The sequence below is a fragment of the Varanus komodoensis genome, unplaced genomic scaffold (genome assembly GCF_004798865.1).
Source record: "Varanus komodoensis strain SLA01 unplaced genomic scaffold, ASM479886v1 scaffold35, whole genome shotgun sequence".
NCBI classification, from domain to species: Eukaryota; Metazoa; Chordata; class Lepidosauria; order Squamata; family Varanidae; genus Varanus; species Varanus komodoensis.
Genome location: NW_025335856.1, coordinates 6528302 through 6551080, shown reverse-complemented (window position 1 = coordinate 6551080; position 22779 = coordinate 6528302). Strand labels below are relative to the sequence as shown.

General features: G+C 43.0%; 1 protein-coding gene across 1 annotated transcript in view; it reads right to left on the bottom strand.

Annotated features, from left to right (window-relative positions):
• Positions 1–30: 30 nt before the first annotated feature.
• Positions 31–22779, bottom strand: part of IGSF9B (immunoglobulin superfamily member 9B) — a 122864-nt gene continuing 100115 nt past the window's right edge. Inside the window, exons 19-20 of the mRNA XM_044439579.1 lie at positions 12740–12861; positions 31–11952 (exon numbers count right to left, since the gene is read on the bottom strand). Coding sequence (XP_044295514.1) covers positions 11729–11952; positions 12740–12861 — 346 coding nt within the window. The 3' untranslated portion in view covers positions 31–11728. The remainder of the gene's footprint in view (positions 11953–12739; positions 12862–22779) is intronic.

The following is a 22779-nucleotide window of genomic DNA, read 5'->3' as shown; positions in this document are numbered from 1 at the left end:
CCAAATAGGATTCACTTTCAAAGCAGTTATTTTCAAACCAGCCACTCCTATTCATTCCATCTCAGAAATCAACTTAGCTCCATTTAAACCACCAACGGAATTGCAGCTCTTATCTTCAGTTTAATGCATAATTCAGTAAGAGGCATCCTTGCCCACTTCCTCTGCAGGAAGCAACACCAGGTGATTTTCAATGCATTGGACTAATTTCACTTGGGACCGCTTGGACTAAAACGTAGGTCTTTAAAGGGCAGGTTATACAGCGGACTTTCCCACCTGTTTGCTTTAACTTCTGAACAAAATGTCACATGAAAGGAAAGCCTTACCATTCCAGATATCCAGATATTGTGTGCATCCCTTCCCTCTTTTCGTTTCTCGTGCCATAATACATAATAACTACTCTACTTGTCAGATAAACATTGGAAATGGTTATCCTCTAGAAAGCAAAGTTGAAAGTAGATCAACTTGGTATGATCAGCTTGGGAAAGGAGAGTGTTTCAACTCATTATCAGCACCATTCAGGGGCAAAAGTTTCTATGAGAGCAGAACAGTGACTTTCCACACAAAGCTCACAACAGCTGTGTACATGTGGAAGGCGGCACCTTTTCCTCAGCAGCAATTGTGTAATCAGTCTTACAGTGCTAAGAAAGAAGATGCATGTTAACAGTCTAATGCCTAACTGGTCTGTGGAAACGAGCAGTGAAACCTTGAAGAGAAAGCTGTGGTCACTCAGCTCAAGATTCAAGCCTGATTTTCCCAGGCTTGATTCTCAGACAGATCAAGACTGATGACTCCACTGAGGTTCTCCTTTGCTGCTATCAGATACTGGCCCTCTAAATGCTCGTTTATGCTCTTCAGTTACAGCCTCCTACCACTAACAAAAGTTAAAAGGCACTAAGTGAGTTGATATAGTTCGGGTTGATAAACACCTGTGGGAATTTTTAGAATCCTGAGGTGTTGTCCATATGTCCAGTAATGGTATTTTTAAATATTTGTGGATCCTGGAGGCAGACAATGCAGGAGATAGGTCACCATTTCAAAAAAAATAAAGCAAAATAAAAGTTAGTAGCTCCCTCAGAAAAAGTTTCAAGTTAAAAGAGGAGGAATTTTGAGAGAAGCCAGAACAGTTTAAATAAGACCTACAAAACCACTCAGAGGTGTTTTGCACAACCAATGACACGAATGAAGGGGTCATCTCCATGCAGGGAGCACATGGTTTCCTTTGTTCCTCCGTTACCTCTAGTGACACAAGCTTTGCAAACCTTTGAAGCTTTCCAGAATCCTACGGAGAAGACAATGGGGTGAGGATGTCTACTCACTGTCTCTCCTGTCACCTCCAACTTGCTGAAAACTCTGCTGCTCTTCCTAGTCTAGTGGAATGAGCTTTAGACCTCTCTGGGGTCGTGTCTTCTTCTAAATCTCTAGAGCAGGCCATGGTGGACTTCTAAATACATGGCCATCTAAACAGTTTATCCCCCACCATCTACCTGTACCAATTTTCAGCATTGCTGTTTAGGAGCAGGATTATTGGACAGATGGATGGATGAATTTTTATTCTGTAATTCAGAAAAATCTATTATTAAGATTTGTTTTTCTTACCAGACTGTGCACAGAAGTCTGCAACCTTGAAATGCAGAAAGAAAAAAAAGGACATTATCACAACATCTCTTCCCCACCTCTCACCCTGAGAGCATTTTTGCTATCACCCCACCCTCAGGTTCCCATCCACACACTGCCTCCTCCCTCCCCACCCCGTACCTTTAACATCCACCCTAAAAGTGCCAAACCTCCTTTTTACATGCAAATATATCAGTTTCCTGCAAATACATCTAACTTCTTCTTCTATATTTACTCTGTATATATCTATATAGTTCTTATATACATTCCTTTTTTTCTTTAAAAACACATACATACACACACACACATGAAGGATCATATCGCCAGGTTATGGTTTGGTACAAGGTACACGCCTAAATTAGGTACAAGGAAATGCTATGTCCCAGTGTCTTAAGCACACTCTTCAGGGAATCAGGATGGCTGGACAACTGCCCAAGCACAGCCCACTAAAACAAAAGGGCGCAATGTCAATCACCTAACTTCTAATTTTGACTTAGGGTCAACAGACTATGTCTTTACTACAGAGCTGGGTGCTCCAGAAGATACAGCAATGGCCACTTACTTTAGGTGCTTTTAATTTTAGGACTAATTCCTGGAAGACAGAACTGTCCACTGCTCTTGGCCAGAACAGTGAGATCTAGATTAGGGGTGAACTGTGGGGATAAGTCGGGCCTTTGAGTCCTGTTTGTGGGCTTTGGGACATGTAAATCAGCCCTCTTATACAGGATACAGGGTTACAGAAACTCTAAACCAGCAGGGAGCTTGGGTGATGGTGGTAGGGAGCAATCAATCCCACCTTACTCTGCCTCGAGGCGCTAAACAGCTTTTGATCTGTGCTGCCATATGAGGTGAGTTGCAACATGATCCTCTTTGCATTAGTAATATTCTTAGCACCAAAAGAGGCAAAAAGACTTCTTTTTAGGTCTCATGGTGGCAGCGTTGCTAGCAAAAGGCACATATACATTGGCCAATTTCCTTTTTCTTTCTTTTCTTTTCTTTTCTTTTCTTTTCTTTTTTTTTTTTTGGTCTTTGATTTTTGTAATTCCTACCTCTGGAATTAGATTAATGTTCCAAAGCAGCTCAGACTACTGGGGAAAGTCAGTATTTGACTAAAACTTGCATACAGGACTGAGTGACAGAGATCTAATAAAACAAAAGAAAGCCAATCATGAGACTGGGGGCTCCCAGAGGTCTTCAAGCAGGGCAAGGGCTCCAAATGCACTACCAAGCCAAGCAACTGTCCCAAACAATCCAATGGGTGTGAACTCCGGATCCCTGGCAATGTTGTGCACCTCTCAGATTGCACACTGGTTCACAGGCAACACTTTCCCCAGAAAGTGCTGGGCAACTTTTGTGCAGGAAGGAACCACTGAACCCGTGCTGCTGTTCACCCTACCTCCATGATCACTCTATCATGGTGGCACCAAAGCAATGTAGATCCAGAACAGAGGAAAGTGCCCCCCGTCAAGCTTTCTGAATCAAGAATAAATTCCATTGACTTCACTGGAATTTCCTAAGGTGCAACATTGAAAACATTGCCCAGTGGCTATGAGATAGCACCCCATACTTGCATACAAGAGAGTTCCTTATCTAAACCTGCAGATGTTGGAGAAGGAACCTGGGATAAAGGGACGACTGACACCTACCCCTTCCCCATCAGTTCGCCAATTAATGTTATAGCAAGAAAGTATCTTTCTGGCCCTGTTCGCCCCTAATGTTTACAAGGATGGGAGGAAGCAGAGGAGAGAACGGGATCTTGCATGCCGCATCAATACGAGACTTGTGAGTATTTGCATTTCTTTTTCCAGGAGTGCTACAGTGAAACTGTCTCTGTGAAGTTCATGGGTGATCAGCGCTGCCTCATTTCACCAGCAGAGACACAGGGCCGGTCATGAATTAAATTGCTCAGTAAATAAAATCGATGTTAAAACCAGTGATGCTGCTGACTTTTTGGTTGGCTTTTTTGTGGGAATTAATTGGTGCATAATGTCCTCCTTTGTAGCATGCCTGGATCAATGTGGTTTGAATTTGCTGTTAAGTCTGGAATTGATTACAAGCTTCAGAGTATGGGCAGAAAGGTGAGCCTTCCCCCAGAAATATTTTCAGTCACCTATCAGCTACCCCTCCTCACACACACAAACACACCCCAAAAGCAGTTTGCTTTAGTTGCTGCCCTTGCCGTTGTTGCCCCCAGATCTCTCACTCCACCAAACGGACTCTGCAGGTCCATTGCAGTGCCAGAGACTGGCAACAGCAAAGAAATGGGCAAGCAGGTGAGCCATGTACAAATCAGGAAGGGGTATAATGTGGCAACACTTGACGATATTCCTCACTAACTCAGTCCAAACTTCAGCTCCCAGAGATGCTTTTTGATATAGTCAATGCACACAGACTTGTACACATGTCCCTGAGAGACAATTTGCCAAACATTACTGAACAGATGCAGAACATCTGTATTCCATGGGGGCACTCTCTGATCCAGAGCGGGGCCAACGACCATTTTGGCAGGCTTGGCCATGTTATCTGTGTACTTTGCAGAGTTTTCATGATCGTATGATAATACAATCTGCCAGCACGCATTGAGACAAGAAGCTCAGTTAGGGCAAGCAATTTTCCCGGACTGATGGCTCATTCAACCCTACATGCCTTGCCTTGCAACATGCCAGACAAGTGTCTGTTACGAATCCTTTGCAAGCCTTAAAAGGTGCTCCAACACACCCCACAGCGCACATGGCTCCTACTACAGAAACGGAGGAGGCCAAAAAGGTCAAAAGCTGCTCCATAAACCTTTTGTCCCTTTCATTGATAGATCGCCTTTGCATGGTCAAATGATAATACGATACAAAACATTCCTTCCCACATCAGTTGTCCTTCCTCTCTGCAAATAGAACCTGCACATTTCTGCGGAAGCACCGTGATGCATCAGCCTATATGTCCGCAGATGTGGAGAGCACCTTCACCATCACAGCACGGCTGCATTAGGACTGGCACAACACCTTCATACAATTGATTCCAGCATGGAATGCCTCACTCCAAGCCTCTGCAGCTTGGAATCGCAAATCCAGTGGATGCGGTCTGGGTGCCTGGCAATTTCCTTCCTGTCCCAAAGAAATTCTTTCTGCATTCCCAGCCTGTGGGGCTGGGAACACTGAGTACAACTGGGCCCCTGGTGGTCCCCCATGCCTGACTGGTGGCCTGCATTTTGCTTGATGAGCTAGACAAGTGAGGTAAGACATATAAACTGTATAAATACTTCTTGAGGGGGAAGTCGTGGTATACCTTTGTTTCCATTTACATTTTCAAAAGGAAGGGGGATACAGAAACCTTTATAGACCACAGTGAAAGACATTCTTGCTGCCGGTGTTCGTTCATATTTTCATCACACATCTTTGCTGTACCCCCTGGGATTTTCAGAAAAGACTATAAAGCATATTTTCAGAATTACTATAAAAGGAACATTGCAATGGGGACAAAAGTACAATACCCCAAATAATTCCTCACAGTAAACAAATATTTTTGTCTAGCACAGATCGAAAAGTTAACAACAATACCCAAAGCTTGACAATTATCTCCAATACACAAAACTGTTTTTAAGCAAGAAGAGGAGATAGAACGGAAAAATATCTAGCATAGCTTAGCAAAAATTCGAAATCCTAGTCCTCAGAGAGAGTTTCCAAGGAGACTTTCCTGAAGGAATTTGTGAAAGGTCTTTTTAAAAAGACCACAATATGGGAAGAAGTATTTGTGATGGAGTGCATGTAAGTAGGCTATTTTTCACCAGAAATAAGCGCACAGCACATGCACACCCTTGGAGACTTCCCATAGTGATCCTCTGGTGAATTGCACAGCAGCCTAGCTTGGCCTTCTGCAACTCAGACCACCATCTTAGACAACTTCCCCAGGAGGAATTCCCATCGGATTCAGTAAAGCTTCCTCTCAGCAGGTACAACAGATCGGGCCGTTTTGCATCCTTAACTCAACTTTCATTGTGTCATGCAAATGGTAACATTTAACATTTCCAAACACACACTCAAATGAGCATGTTTGAATGCACCTAGAGGGAGCCTTTTCCAGAACAAAATGGCAGCACCCATGTCTCTACACCCATAAGAACACATGGGAAGGCTTTCTGAAAATCAGACACTCTTCTTTCAATTTAGTTGTTTTTATAGGAATTATTCCTGGAGCCGGGTTTACAGAGATGAACATAGGTAAAGAAACACCCCCTACTTTTTAAAAATGTCTTTAGCACCAGTGTCAATCAGTCTCAAATTTTCCCTAACTCCATTAATCAACTATATTAGTAGTATCAGGTATCAGGCCAGGTCTTGTCTGATAACAACCACACTAAAGTCGTGGTGGTGTTTATAGTGGCGGAATGTATGACTAAAAGTAATATTGCAGGAACCCAGGTTGCCAATTGTGGAGGGATTAAATACAACTGAGATCCTGCTATAAAACTGAAAAAGTAGGATCAGAATACAAAGAGCAGTATGCACAATTTTGGAAAGCAGAGTCCAGGTTCAAAGGACCTGCATGTGTCCAGTGGGATTTTTACTGCTTTTCTCCTGCCTTCCCCTACCAGAACCAACTAACCGTCCATCCCCCATCAGCTCCAAACAACCATTTGCAATATAATTCAGAGAACAGCTGACTGAAAACCGGAGTTCCCAAGCCTTCCCTTGAAGGAGTCATATGACTCTTTAAAATTAGATGGAAACTATCCATTTTGTTTAGTACAGTTCTAGCACCCTACATGGAGGTCTCATCCAGGCAATCACAAGACCCCAACCTGCTTAGATTTCCCCAAGGTGGCTGCATCATGTGACTACAAATTGCCCCCAAAGTAGTTTGGAAGAATCCTTTCCTTCTGTCCCTTTTACAGGAAGACATCAAGATCTTTTTTGCCTCAGGATAACAGAAAAGGGCCAAAGGAAAACCTGATTACAGACACAATGAGCAATTAAATTTCTATGGAATTTAGAACAAGGGCCTCAAAGGCATCTCTGACATAATTTACAGCTGTGCTTATGCCCCAAAATTAAAGAATAAAAGGGTTCTGTAATTATCATATTTGTAAACTGGCTGTGTGCCAATGAGTGGTAACAAGTTAAATATCAGCTCAGTATATTTGTCAGAATATTTTGAACTGGAAGGAACATGGGAAATTAGTCTTATGACCTCAAACTAAAGCATGGTGACATATCTCAAAGAAAAGATAATGGGCATTTTCACACATGGACCTTTAAGCAAGTTGCCATTGTAAGCTAAATCGTTTTCTAATGTGAATATAAAACCTATGTTGACCAGAATTCTTGCGTGCATGACAAATGCATCTCTCCTTTCTACTTCACATTAAAAAGGAGCATGTATTCAAACAGAGGGTACAACTAAGGTCCATCAGGACAACTAAATTGCCGTGTGTGAAAATGGCCCATTTGTCTAATCTCAGCACATGAAACCTCTCCACATCTGATGTTTGCAGGTCAAAATAAAAGGATGCCACATGTTGGGGTTCAGGAAAGAGCTCTACCCAAGACCTAATAGGCTAATAAGTAACTATCACTCCGAGGACACAATACTGTGTGAGAAAGACAGGTAATGATCCAGCTTGATATCAGCCTATGCTCAGAATGTCTGTAAGCTTAACAAAACTGACAAAAATGAGCCGACCTCTTCATCTGAAATGAATCAAAAGAATATTGGGAAGCATGGGAAGCCTTCCTGTGCAGACAAATGCAAAACAGCATTCTAGGTCTTTCTTTGCTCCCTGTTTTTCCTGAACATGTCATAAAATAAAGAGCACATTAATCAAAAAACCTGACAAACTGAGGACTTGGGCTGTGAATCGAAGCATACTTTATTGGAAGATGGTGCCACAAAATTCAGTGGAACCTCTAAATGAAGCACGCACAGGACTGGGCAGGAAGCATCCTGTCAAATGGGGAAGAACCTGGAAGTAGTATTTGCTCTCATCCCTTAAGAAGATGGGGGTGTAGCTGTTTTCACCCTAAAGATATTATTCTATAAGTACTACTACTAATGATAATAATACTCAGCATTTGCAGCTTTCATCAGTAGACTTTGAAAATAGACTCTGAAAGTATTTTGCAAAGTGCTTACTTTTACTTCAGCTCTAAAGGTGGAAACACTGATGCAAGAAGTAGGCCAACTTCTGGCATGTAGCAGAACCAGGAAATCTGCATGTCTCCACTTGTCCCTCCTAACTTCACATCAACTTCATTAGGCCACATCTACCTTTCTAACAGGGGTATGTGCATCATACAGGCATCATACAGGCATCTTGAATCTGATGGCCTGATGTTGCGCAGGAGAGCACAACCTGATAAGGAAGCCCAGATGTGATCAGCAAAACTGAAGATAACACGTTGCATCTGATCATGACTATTACAGCAATCGGATAAAAGCCTGCAGGCAGTTTCTAATTCTGCAAGTCTGGTGCATGAGCTGAATGGCCTGCCAATGCAACGGGAACTAGCAGTTCCTAAACTAAGAACAGAAATGAGTGGCAACTTTGATTTCTTAACCAGGGCAGAAGTGAATATCTCCTCCCTGGGAGCTTCATTGACCATCTCAAAACTAGAGCTCTTGTCGCTTGGTTTCTATTTTTTTCCAGAAACTGCTAGTTCCTCTTGCATTACTGGTTCAGTCTGCAATTTCCACCCACTCCAGCCTAACCATGTCTTGATTTGGAAACACAAGGGCTTCAAAGATTACATCACGTGGCATTTATCCGTATTTCTACTCTCCATTTTGTCTTTTCCACCTGTTTCTCATGAATCTCGCACTGAAGTACATACCAGTGTTACTGTAAATTTCCTAGATGAAAGACAAAGGGTATATCTACATTACAAACTTATTATTTTTATATCAATTGAATTGTCATAAATTTCCACTGGGGCCTTGGGCGGGTATTTGAGACTTCCTAGAGTCATTCACGCTACCACAGTTCAGGGGATTGGGAATTATTCTTAAACCTCTCTGTTGCACCCTGAGGCTATCCCTCATGATCACACTCCTCCTGTTTTCATTTCAGGCCAGGATTCAAAGAACCATAATAGTTCTGTACACTTAGTGATATTTGGAGTTTCTGTTTCCTGATTTTTGCAGGTCCTGGGATGCCTAGTCACCGAGCAGGGAAAGGGTTCAAAATCCATTGGACAGAAAAGATAAAAAGATCCAACCAGAAGTATGCAAGACTGTAGGCATGCCCAAAGCAGCTCTCAGCCACACACACTCACATGCACCTTTGCACCAGTTCACCTATTTGCATAGACACCTTGTTAATTTCGCCTACTAATTTTGTTAGCACTGGTCTGCACAGAGACTTGTGATCCACCAAGCCAAACACATTCTCCTCACCATTCACGGTGGGACTACCGAGTATCTGACTAGCATCCTGATTTCTGCAGTCCCAGACAAGCAGCAAGAACATGAGGTTAAGTGATCTCTTGGGGGGTTTATTTATTAATGACATTTTATCCTGCCTTTCCTGCCAGAATTTTAGGATTGCAAATATGCCCCTCCTCCCTACCATCCACTTTATTCTCACGAAAATTCTAGGCTGAGAAAAGTGACTGGTCGAAGGTCACTCAGTGAGCTTTGTGGCAGAGTGAGGTTATCCATCAGGAATTCTTGAATAATTCAACCTCTGCAAATTCTTGCAAGATGTGGCATGATTAGCACCTCTTGGACTATAATGCAGATTGGATTTTTGCTTCCCAACAGATTTCAAATGTATGAAAACATGCATTAAAATATGCATTTTGCATTTTGTGCATTTTGTTGGCACTCTTTCTTCAAAGTGTAGATTAATGCAAAAGTGGAATGGAATAACGGGCATCTGTGACAGGGACTGGAAATAGATTTGCCCATCTCTAAATTCAGTTGTGGTTTCCTTGATCTTAATCCCCCAGCATAACGATGCTGCACACTGGCTCTCAGTGAGTTTTGCTTGGTAGGTTACAGAATGCAGCCCTGGTTAGTAGATTGACGTTTGGATATTTTATAATCCAAGAGCCCAACATTACTTTCACAGTGCCATCCTCATGTCCTGCATTCCTCCCATAGCTGTACTTCATGACCCACGGACAGATCATTTCATCTGAATTTGGACAGTGCACAGGCACTGTTAGGTTAAGCAGAAAAGAAACCAAGGCCCAGCACTCTGGGGAAAGAGAGTATCTGGATAGAAGAGGCAAGACTGAAATAAAACACGAGAAGATTGACGGGATAGCCTTAGGAATTGAAAAGAAGAAGGCGAAAGAGCAACTCAGAAATGGAGCTGGGCCATGAGATGCAGACAATGTTGAACAAGAATACAGGATGAGGTTTCAGGAGTCGCTACTCAATAAGGTCTGGACTCAGCAATGTGAGATTAAAAAGTTACATTCCAAAACTCTTTTCTAGGATGGCTGCTACATGCTTGTCACTGCCGATCCAGAGCCGATCCTGTCTTTGCAATAGAGTGAAGTGAGAGAACAGCAGGGTGGCAGAATGGGCTGTACCATTTCATGCTGCAGGTGGGAGAAGACACCATTTTGAATTTTGAATGTTCCCCAGTTGTTACTAACTTTTCAAGTAGCATATCAGAGAAACAAGATTCCAGCCTGACACTCACCTGCACTGAGCTCATTTTGTACTTGTACTTAATTTTATGAATAAATGTACAAATACATGATCCAACAAGCTGTCTTTGGAGTGGTACAGTGCATTCTACTACCCTGGGATGCTGCCACTTCATTCTGAGGCTGTTGTACAGCAAGCCCAATTTAATATCTGGAGAGCAAAAACAGAGACCAGAAGTGACAAGAATCACAGCAGAACCTTGCCTAGTTTCAGGCATCCACAGAGAGTTTGAGGAACTTCTCCTCACTTCAGCAGAGTTGACGTGAATGGAGGCACTGATGTAGTGAGAGCTGCAGTACAAAGACTATTTTTTCATTGTGTACTACAGTACAGATACTAGCATATCATGGTTAACATTTTAAAATTAGCCACTCTAAACCTACAGTTTGCCAGAAAATACAATTGAGGGTGCAAATATCTGGCATTTTGAACAAATAGCAGTTTTCTTTTCTTGTCTGGAAAAGGAAGACTTCCAGCCTCGCTAGTGTAATTGAAGAAGCTTTCCACGTATGTTGATTCAATTGTGCAAAATGTGAAACACACTCTAATTCTAGATCTTAATTTGACAGATAAAAAAGTAAACTATAATTTGTATCTTCACTTAGAATAGTCAGACATCAAAAGGTGTGACAGTTAAAACAAGCCTATTTCTTTTGTGCTGGTAAGTTTCCCATTACGATATTTGCAACTCCTTTAATAAAACTGAATAATTGGCTCATAAAACTCAGCTTGAAGTATGTGTTATCTAACTGCATTCTGTGGAATCCCAGCCTGCTCCCTGTCTTAGGGCAACTTGTTTTCCCTCCCCAGTGCTTTCTACCCAGATAAATACACATTGTATCCTGCATCTGTTTTTTCCCTTTAAAAACCCAGTCTGCATATGATTTCAGAAACCAGGCTGTAAAATCTTATCCCCTTTCCAGGATGCATAAAACTGAAGCTACCGCACAGATAAGAACCGAGGCTCATGAAATTTGTAACAAAGGTGATCACTGTAAAGCTCACTCGCTCTCTCACTCTCTGCCTTAGATCAGCTCTTACGTTTCCTGATTCTCCGCACAAGATCCAAACAAAGCTAAAGAGGTTTAAACCAGGAACATTTCTTTCTCCCTCCTATTCTCTCATTTAGGATATTTCCTATCCTTGTGGATTGCGTTGCAACTGAAGATGTTGCATGGAGAAGTAAAGCTCCCCCTTGCAGGGGTCAAAGAGATGAGGCTGGGTTTCCTTCCAACAAACACCACAAGAGCCATGCCCATCAGGATGTGATATTCATTGCTTGCTCGGCGCATTCCCCCTGCTGCTACCCAAAGAGAGCACACCTGCAAATATACTAGCCACACACACCTGTGCTTCAGTTGCTTCTCCCCCCAAGCTCCACTGTGCATTCTGCTGTATAACAAGACCTTTGCACCCTTTGGCCCTCCCCATGTCCCCCCTTGTCCCTTCTCTGGCTGGTGCTACTCTAAAGTAAGGTCGCATGCCCACTGGAATCATCATGGTCCACACTATTGAGAATGGCTGTCTGGTCTTCAGGAACCTGCCGGTGGCAGAGGTCATCCTTCAGTGCTGAGAGGCGGGCAAAGGGGTCCTGACGAGGGTGTCTCTTCTTCTTCCGGAGACAGACAGCTTCGTCAGGCCACAGTACCTGAGAGTTAGGATGTTGCTGAACCTGGGAGGCAGAACCATCTGAAGAGGAGAGTGAAAGGGACAGAGGAAGAGGAGAGGTTAAGCATTTGTGTACAAATCATGAGAGGACACATGACAATAATTAGGGATTCTGAAGTCGAAATAAAACAAACCAAACCAAACAGCAAAACATAAAGAAATCGATATTTAACCTAAGATATAAACAAGGTGTGCAGGTATTCATCTTAGCATATGGAAAGTTTTGAGTGATTTGTAGGAAAATAAAGTAACGCCTGGAAAAAAGGAAGGTGTGTTCTTTGCAGAGTGTGGAGGTAGATGCAGCTCAAGAGACTGGTGTTAGGATGAATGAGCCTTAGGAATAAGGCATGCTTTCCTCTAAATGAAGACATAATCAAGAAGAAAATAAGAGGAGGGGGAGTTAGGAGAGATCATTGAGGAACTGGGGTAAAAGGAAGGCGGAAATGAGAGAGACGGAGGGGTTGAGCTGAATGACAGATAGGGAGGGTTGGAAGAAATCCACTGGGGCACTGTGGGAAATACCAGCTCAGGGCTACACAAATTGAAGTCAGGAAGGCTATGAACTACCTTTGGCCTAAGGGGTGGAGGCAGAAATCACAAGCGGGGGAAATACCCTAGCAGAGCTTTCACTTTTGAAGATCCAAGGAACAGAGCAGCCCAGTGACCAGGATAGAAAACAAGCTCTGGGCCCAGGGACAGACTCAATTCCCATTACAAGTCATTGACTTCAATGAGTATTGTGCTGGGCCCAGAGTTGGAGAAGAGTCAGGGGGAGATTAGCCGGGAGTCTCGTGTTCCTCACACTCACTGATTTGTTTTTTGGATTTCGAGGAGCCCTTGGATGACTTTTTGGGCTTCTTTATCCGCTGGTATTTCAGAGCTTCAAGCCTCTCAGGTGCAGCAGCGTTCCGGGTTGGAGATGGACGTTTTCTAGAAAGACAAAGCAGACAAGCGCCATCAGTGGCCCCCTGCCATATTCTGTCTGAAGGGAGGTCTCTCTGCTGGGAAGAGAGCATTCAACCTCTACCAGGTCTGCCATGGAAAAGGAAAAGATAAGGAGTCCCTAGGATGGTGGGATAAGGATCCAGCCCACCACACTGGTGTGGGAGGTGAGACCATTCTCTCACCACATCGTAAATGGAAATGGCGTCATCTCACCCCAGCCCCATAGCAACCCCAACCAACCCTGCCATCTCTTTCTTTGGGGGCAAGGGGTCATGTTTCTGTCCTATCATAAATGCTGCTCAGGTCGAACCAGGCAAAGGTTATAGAAAGACAGTAGGACTGCAGACCCTGGTCATTCCTGTGAATAGAATCCAACTGCTGAAAAAACAAAATAAACTTGGCACCAAGGGTCTTGGCTTAAAATGTTCTGCAATCTTCAAAAGAAGAAGAAAGAGCATTAAAGTAGCAATTCTCATGTCTGATAAGGCACTTTTTGGAACTAGAAGGGAGAAAACTCACGAAAGGCACAAACAGGTATTCACAGGGGCGGGGTAGTTTACCAAATCTAGCAGTAAGGGATGCACCCCAACTGCAGTACATAAAAAGAGCAAGCCAGGGAAGTTATACAGAGGGGTTGGCAGATGCAAATGAAGAGGGGCCCTGATACACCCAAGTCTTTCTAATGTACATTCTCCATGTTTCCAGTGGTGGACGTACAAGTGCTGTACAGTCATACAAAGCACATACACACACCCACCATGGCAAATAGATGTAAGGAAGGTTTTTTTTTTAAATCCCTTGAAAGAAACAGCAGGAATTTGGAATGGAGTCAACATTATTTTGGTTGTATTTTAATGCAAACTTAACCAATTTGCACTCCCAAAATAATAAGAGAACTAAATTTTAGTTATACTTTGGTCATCATAATCTTCCAAATTTTGCAATGGAGCTTTCAGATTAAAAGATGTGTACAAAATATGTATATTACAGAACAGTGTGTGCAAAATGAGCATATTAAAAAAATAATGTGCAAGAAAGTATTGGAGCATATGCTTGCAAAAATGTATATAATAGGCAAATAGCATACAGGAAGGCCAAAATTAGGACTATCATGCCTTTCTGTGGGAAGGTTTCCCCTTACGTTAATTCTATTTGCAGACTTCCCAGGGGCCGGGAACAAATTATTGTGGTTCTACTCTTTAAGAAAAGAGATAACTCACTCCCAGTTAATTACCATCCAGTTAATTTACTGGATGTCTCCTCCAAACTTTGCATGCATTATTTATTGTGAAAGACTGAGGACTGGCTGAATAAAAGCAAAATCACTGGGGATGAACACACAGGCCTCTCTCATGGAGTGCCTGCTATAGATCAGTGTTTTTAAAAATAAAATAAAATCTGCTAGAGTGGGCATGTACAGGAATTTCATTCATATATGCAAATCACACAAACCTGCCCATTTGACCACAAGTTTGAACTCAAGAACATGTTTCGGTTTCCTGAATCTGAGTTCACATTCAAAAATGCACACGTATGCATGGGTGGACCAAATTTCATTTTTAAAAATGCACATTTTCCATAATTGATTTTGCAAAGAATGGGAATACACAGTAGGAAATGCAAAGTAGATGCTTCATGGAGGAATTCAGAGAAACTTAGTGAGGTTGAACACCCCTTGCTATATGGAAGACAAATCACAGAACCATAGAAGAGTAGAGTTGGAAGGGGCCAAGAAGGCCATAGGGTCCAACTCCCTGCTGTTGCAGGACACCAGTTTACACCAATCTCAAACATGCAGGCATCCCTGAAGAGTCCTTATCTGTTGCTTTTGTTGGACTAATTCAGCCTCCCACAGAGATGATTTGGTACAAACGAGGGAAATCTGGGACAGATTGGTGCTTGCTCATTAAGAGATTGTATATAAGCACTTAAGTGCAATCGGATAGACAGGAGAAGTCAATATTCTGAAGAAATTCTGTCAACAAAGACCATGATGCAAGATTGTCTTTTGGCTCTTTAACATGTATGTGAAAGATACCAGCTATCTGATGAATCCAACTGCCTAGCAACTGTGGACATGTGGAAATGGAATAAATTGCCAAATGCAAATGAAATGGCCCTGCTATCCCAGACCAAACTTCTTAGGAGATTGTTCGGATTGAGAAGTATGTACCAAAGAACAGCTCCACATGGATTATTCTAAGATCAAAGCTCTAGTTTTTGGTAGCTGCTCCCCATAACACAAGTGGTTCCTGGATGGCACCAACTGGTTCAGACTACTAAATTTAAGTCCTTGTAGATCTGCTTTGCCCAGACCAGCTCATGGGCCAGTCATTGGTCAGCCAGGAAATTAAAAGCTCAGAAATCTATATTTTCAGTTTTAAAATTTGCTACAGTTAAAGGTGGGAAAATAGCTGTTGTGCCTTTAGAAGTCTTTGCTACAAAGGATCTTCATGTGACACAAGAAGGCAACAACGACAACAATAGTGACAGTATGGAAACTGATGCAGAAATGGAATGAAATGAAATGAACAATGACAAACTGAGCAAAACTAAAACTGACAGATTCATCCACCCCTAGAAAACATACAACCTTCCAGATTACCAGCAACCTCTCCTGCAGTACAAGCATATATCTGCACCTTTCTAAGGTCACATCTCGAACAACTTTGGACAATGACAGCCCAAGGTGACTGTCTTTGCCACAGGGAGACCACAGACTGGCCAAACAGCTGAGCTGCAACTCAAAACAAGACTATTCCATCCATATCTATGGACTTTATTTAGGATTAGCTCCATGTGCCACCCTATTGCAGGCCATGTTCATGATTTCTTGGAGCAATGCCTTCCCATTTATCCAAAGGGAACAGACTATCCAAGACTGAAAACCCAGGTGATCTGGCCTTCCAATGAAAGTGTGATGAAAATAGAACTATTGAATAGGAACATGCATCTATTGGACTTCCAATGTTTGTTAATGTGGAACAGAAGAAATGGATGTGAGAGGGGTGCAGGAATGTGCTTTAAAAGGATATGTTCCCTTTTGGCACATCTCCTACTTTCCAACCAACGCCATACCATTTGGCCTAATGGGCAAAAATATGTGCAGGGCACAAATAGAGTTGGGAAGAGCCTGGGACAAGAACTACAGGAACGTTCATACATAGAGTTCTGAGAGCAATGCACTGAGAGAACAGGTATATAAAAATCTTAAATAAATATGAAAATAATGAGCAAAAAAGCTATCTGTAATCCCCATTTGACATTAGGAAATATAAGCAGTAAAAGCCAGATATAAAAATCCAGTAGAGTGAAAAGATGGAAACCAAAAGGACATCTAACCCAACTGGCCACCCCTTTGTTCTTCCGGAACATTTGAAGACATGTTAATAGTGAAGAGGTTTCATTTCATCACTTGTGAAATACTAATGAAGAAAACTGCATTTGTCTAGTAAAAGCTCAGCAGCAGCAGCAGCAACAATCTGCCTTTTTAATGCCAGGCAACAAAGGATGTCAAGCCACTAATGTTCATAATAAGGGTTTGGAAGTTAATATGCTGCCTGTGTTTCATATTCAGGTGCATGATACCTTAGGGAACAGGTGAGCATCAGAAATAAAACACCAGGCAAGAAACATTCTATCATGGTTGAGGACTGTGACCTGTTCTCTCCTCTGGTAGAGGGAAGGATGTGTCCCAGTGGATCAAAGCTCAAGGAACCAGGCTTCAGGTTGGATGTGAAGAAGTACTTTCTGATGGTTAGACCCTAGGATATGGCATGGGCTTCCAAGTGAGGTGGCTGAGGCCCCATCAGTGACGATGGTCAAAGATTGGACAACCACATGTTTGGGGTTACAAGAACGGAGCCAGCTGGAGCCAGGGGCCAGACTAGATGGCCCAGAAGGCCCCTTCTGACTCACTACATTTCTATGTTTCATTATTAGACATCTCCTTCATGCAGTGACCATATATAAGAGCAATGTCACCAAGAGCTTTTTCTCCCATGCCAGCCAACTGGGTCACAGCCTGGATCTCAGGTTTGCCGGCCAACTGGATCACAGCCTCCCATTTTTTGGAGTTTTTCGAAGGTGAGAGAGGATTTTTTGCAGAGGAGAAATAGTAATTTTCGTTTCATTTTTGTTTTGTGGGGGTTTCATTTTTGGGGTGTGTGTGTATTTTTTTTTTTAGAGAAATAGTAATTTTCGTTTCAGTGGTCAGCGGGTTTTATATCTTTTCTATTGTTCCAAATCTCCTCAGAAATGTAATCTATTTTCTTTGCTAAAACTATCTATACTTGAGGTACTACTACTTTCAAAGGAACTCTTTTACTTGGGATGAGGGACTATGAAACCTCTCCATTTATTTCTATGAATAAGTTCCCACACTGAAAAGAATTATTTCTTGTTCAGGGCACTTATCTACAAACCATATTGTTTTTTTTAAAAAACCATGTTGTTCTTAATTTTTTTCCTGAGATTTGAATGACGGTATATCAAATGTGAAAACAAATAAAAAAACTGGAAAAGTAATGTGTGCTTATAGCAGGTATTTCAAATAGATATTTCCCCAGAGAAGTTTGCCTGGTGCCGACATTGTATTCCTTTTGGCACCAAGCAAAACCCTTTTTTATTTTCCCATAGTTTAATTGATCTTAAATGGGGTTTTAGTATTTAATTGTAGGATGCTGTGGTGCTTGTTTTATTATTCTTATTTTTTGTAAGCCATCCTGAGATGCTAGTAGTGGATGGGTTAGAAAAGTTTTTAATAGATAGAGAGATAGATAGATATTGTATGCTAGAGGGAATCTTGCCTAAAATTAACAGACTGGCTTTAATTGAATGTTAATGCCTGTTGCTCATCACACCTTCCATTCATTAGCTGACATCCTTGCAACTCATTCCACATATTGTTTAACTTTTGCTCGACACTATTCCTCCCAAAGGCTGAGTGACTTTCTTTTGCCCACAGTTCCAAATTACAAATCCAAGGTACCAAATAAGAAATCTGTTGCTGCATCTGGGACATTTATCTGCAATTAAAAATATGTGATACTTCAACCAATATTGTAGTTTAGTAAAAAGAACATTTTCACCTGTTAATGTTAACTGACAAAGAAAGCCGAGCCACTGATCAAAAGTACATCCACAATCTGGTTTTCTTGCTATTTTTTATCACATTTACTTAGGATCATAAAACTGAAATCACATATAAGACTCTACGTTCTACCTGCCTAACTTTGAGCCACAGGCCCATTCCGGAGCAGGGCAAAAAAGAATGATGATGCTTTTATGGCATTTCAAAAGTCCTGTTAGTTAAGAATAAAGGAAGAACCCATTAAATGGTTGTCTAAACTGGATTTTTAAGAGAGAAAAATAATAATACTGTGATGCAATCAAACTTGAGATTGACAACATATAAAGGTATTGCTGGTCCAGAGACTATGGCATCTCTGGACCAGCAGTCTTTTCCCAGAAGGTTTTTACCAGATGTTCTTGGACTTCCACAGGCAGGCCTCGACGGTGAAGACAATTTATTTCTGTTTGTCCCCATCATTATGTATTCACAGGTAAATAACTTTTGCAGTGGAGGTTTCATTTTTAAGCTTTGGGACATCTAGCTTTCTGATCAGGGTTTACTTCTTAGTGAACTACAACTTTCTTATCGTAATCAATCCCAGGCAGGCAATCATGTTACTCTGTTACAGCAAACACAAGAAAAAGCAAGCACATGTTGTGTATCACATGAGTGGAGCCAGCTGGAGCCAGAGGTCAGACTAGATGGCCAGCAGTCCAGCAGACCCCTTCTGACTTGCTGTTTCTATGTTTCTAAGCCTTGTAATGCCTTAAAGACTAAAACATTTATCAAGCTGTATGCTCCTCTGAGGAAGTGTCTCCGCTAGCTGATATTTAGTTCACCCTGCTCCCTAAAATTCTGGAATTTTGTACTAATCAGATTGCCAAGATAGGGGAAATTATCTGTTCTATAAATACTGAATAGACATCAAATACCACACTCACACACACACATGCGCACGCATGCAAGTGTACAATTCCCTACATGTTGGGCAAAGACCTGAAATCCAGCATGCTGCCTTAAATCATCCCGAAGCTTGTCTGTGCTCAGAAATAACCATTTTGGAAGAAACTCTTCAGGTATTCAAGGAAATACAGCTGTTCATTCCTCACTTTTTGAGCTATTTGGGGCTCTTTGGGCATGAATGTGAAAGCATAATCTTTCGTATTAAACATTACGTTTTATCACCCGGTATTTTAGTCCTTTTACAGCCATGAAAATGCACGTACACACTCTCCAATGAAATGCCACTGCGTTCCTGCCCCACGTTCCCCAGGCCAAAGATTCCAGATTAACTCTGAACTCTGTGTATCTAGAACTGGGGCTCTAAAGGTTCAACCTGGTACATTATACCGGAGTCATCAGATTTGCAGGCAATCAGCAAGAGGAATTCATACTAGGCTATAGCAAAAGAAGATGACACAGCTGGACATGGCATGGCATGGCATGACATATATAGCTTCTGTGGCTCACTTCCCATGCATCCAGACACAGGAAGAGAGAACACCTAAAGGAGATGCTCGTCTCACCTGTTCTCTCAGAAGAAGCATCATGGTATTCTTGAAGGGTGACACGGAAGGACCACTGAAACAAACAGTTCTGCTAGTCTGCAGTGGCAGAAACCAAGCGATACTCTTTCTTTGCATCTTCTTTTCAAATGGAAGGTTGCACAACCAAGGCAGAAAGGTAAGGGAAAGGGACAGGCTGTTGGGAGGCCGCAAGGTGTGTGGTCTTCCCACACTGCCAGCCAACTGGATCCCAGCCTCCCATTTCTGGGGGCTTTTCGAAGGAGAGAGAGGCTTCTTTGCAGAGGACAGACAACCCCCTCAGCTCTCCAGAAAGCAGAGATGGGCGAGTGGCACTCCTACAAGGAGATTTGCAAGCTGAGCCAATGAAGAGGCAGCGAGGACAGCGCCCTTCCCAATCCCAAGCATTTCGCTACCACCGTGCCAGCTCCACCACCAGCAGTGCAATGGAATAACGGGGAAGCCGATAAAGAGCAGGGCACACAGCAGAGAAAGGTCATCCCTTCACCAGGTTTGCAGGTACAGCACAACTGGTCTACACAACGGATTTTCACCATGCTGACAGGAAGGGGTGGAACAGGGGAGGAAACACGGGTTGGGAAGAAAGGGCAGAAGGGAGAGAACAGCGGGGAGAGGCGGGGAGGGGAAGGGAAGGAGGAAGAGTAACCGTGGAGTGAGAGAACAGAGAGAAAGCAAAACGGAAGAACTAAATAATGATAAAAACGGAAAGAGAAAAAGCACTCAGACAAGAGGACTCACATCTTCTCCAAGCCAGAGCGAGGGTGAAATGCATGCAGAGGACTGGAGCATGGACAGCCTTTAAAGGGGAAAACTGTTTTCTTCCAAAAGAGAGACAGACAGACAAGAGTCCTCATACTCCAAAGAAATACACCGGAGTGACCCCTGGGCCGGGCACATACCGATCCTTGCCAGCTCGACCTAGGCCCATCTAAGGCTATGAGCACACAGGACAGAATGAACCGGTGAGCCGCAGTGAGTGCTCGCCAGTGTGCTCTGTGGTTTTTGGGTTTCCCTCTGCAGTGGTGGGATTAGCAGCAAGAAAAACAGTCCTCTTCTGGCCAACTGGGTGCAACCTGCTTTGGTGTGGCCTACAATGCTGCGTGGATAAAGCACAGCTTGCAGAACTGGGCCCAGAACTCAGCTTCCTGAGAATCACAGTTTTCGCTTTTCAACTGCTGCAGAATGTCGATCGCCTTTATGGATCCAAATATAGGCTTTGAAGCTGAAACTTCTAATGAGTTCCCAGAAGTCAGGCTGGAAGAAGGGTGTAACATTTCAAGTGGCTGGGGGCAAATTAATGCAGAGCATTTTATCATTCCCCAGTAGAAGCAAAACCGGAATACATAAGAGAAATGTGCAAGCTTTTATTAACTCTGCGTAATTTGGTCAGGTCATGCAATACAGCTTTTCCTGGTCCAGGATGTATCTGTAGGTTCTTCCTTAATGCATGAAGCACCCTTCATCCAGGCGACGGACATAATACATAAGCACAAACAAAACAAATCCTTTGAAACTACACCACACCTACAGAATTACAAACTAAAAGGCAAAAATAAAATAAAGTTACATTATCTATCTGTGTTTGTTGTACATACAGGTCTTAGTAAAATTTTCAAAACAGAAAGTGTGTGTGAGGAGAGGATTATAACTTTTAATGGAGTGAAGTTACAAATCAAACCAGTGCCTACTCAATGTCCTTATGAATGCCAGAATAAATCTAATCTTTTTTAGGTGGATGAAGGGGAATATCCCTGTTGAATAAAAGCACTAGACCCTCTGTTCACTTTTCAACCCGGCATAGGGATTTCCCTCTTGTCAATGTCCTAGCTAGTTTCATTCTCCATTTCCCAGCTTGCCTTGTTAAAGGCTGCCTCCATTTATGCTGAAGTAAAACCACCTGCCCTCCAGATGCCTTCTGGCCAGCCACTTTTGGCTCCCCACTTTTGGCTCCCTTCCTGTTTGACACCTCCCCACAATGCTTGCTCTCACTAGCAGACACTTTCACTTTCACTGAAGTAGGAGGCCTTGCACCTTTCCTCCAGAAGCTTCAGCTCTCTGCTCCCCTTCCTGCTGTCTGCCTCCTTCCATTGCCAGCTGTCACATCTCAACATTCATGAGATGATCATGCCCAAGGCACAGGGTGGAGGCACTGAGAAGGGATGAAAGAGGACAGCAGTGCTGTGTGCCAGATCTCAAGAGCTGGCAGTGGATCACTCTGGATGGGCATCTCTCTAGCCATTTCTGGCACCCCATGGGAAAATCACCCTGCCATGTTTGGATGACACAACAAGGCACCAAGGGTGTCTATCAACAACCCTGGGACAAGCCGTGGGCACTCTGGGTAGCTTGTTCAGGAAAAGAAGCCACCCTGCAGAAACTTGCTGGATTTGCATGGCGAAACAACCCATCGTGGATGATGGCCCACGGCAGTTTGTCATGCCATGTGAACCAGCTCATTCCTGGCAATACTCCAGATTTACTCACATCTCCCGTGGAAGAGAAGGAATATTCAGAGGCCCCCAACACTGCCAATGTGAGGCTTCTACACCAGACCCATAAATCACATCCCTCTTCAATTTATGGCTTCATAAAAAGGGGCTGGGAGAGATTCTTACAGGCCTGGTCATAAAGCAACCCTCAGCCTTCCCCCACAGACAACTTTACAACCCCAAATCATAAAGCCATCACTTGGCTCTCTTCTTTATGGGGCCAGTTAAACAGCAAACAAAGCAAAGCACGCGACTGGCCAGGGCATACAGCTGCTTCCCACTTCCCTGGCTTTCCTGTGTGCTAAAGCGACCTGTGCCTGTTGTTTAAGGAAAGGCTGCCAGAACTTTGGCAGCACCAGCCGTAAATCTGAGCCTGCGCTGTTTGCAACCCTTCAAGGCAAACGCAGTCTGGCAGCCATGAACGGCACATCAATAATGGCCCTGGGTTTTGCTACTTCTCTGGAAGAATTGAAAGAACCAGAGCTGCCAGCAGCCTTTCTCCTCGCTGTCTTACAGGGCCTGTGGTCGTATCTGCAGCACATACTTCCTGCACTTACTGTTTCACAGACAGACACATTTCAGACAACAGAAGAAATGAGACATCACGTTGCACTCTTTTAAGAAAATACATAGGAAGAGAATTAACCAGGAAAACATGGCCATCCTGCACTACAGGGGCGGAGGGGCTCGAGGCATTTCTCTTTCAAGGGGTTGCTGCCCTCACTGTTCTTCCTCATTGGGGTAATTATATTTCCCCCAGAAGTAAAGCTGCCATTAGTACGTACAGCATTATCCC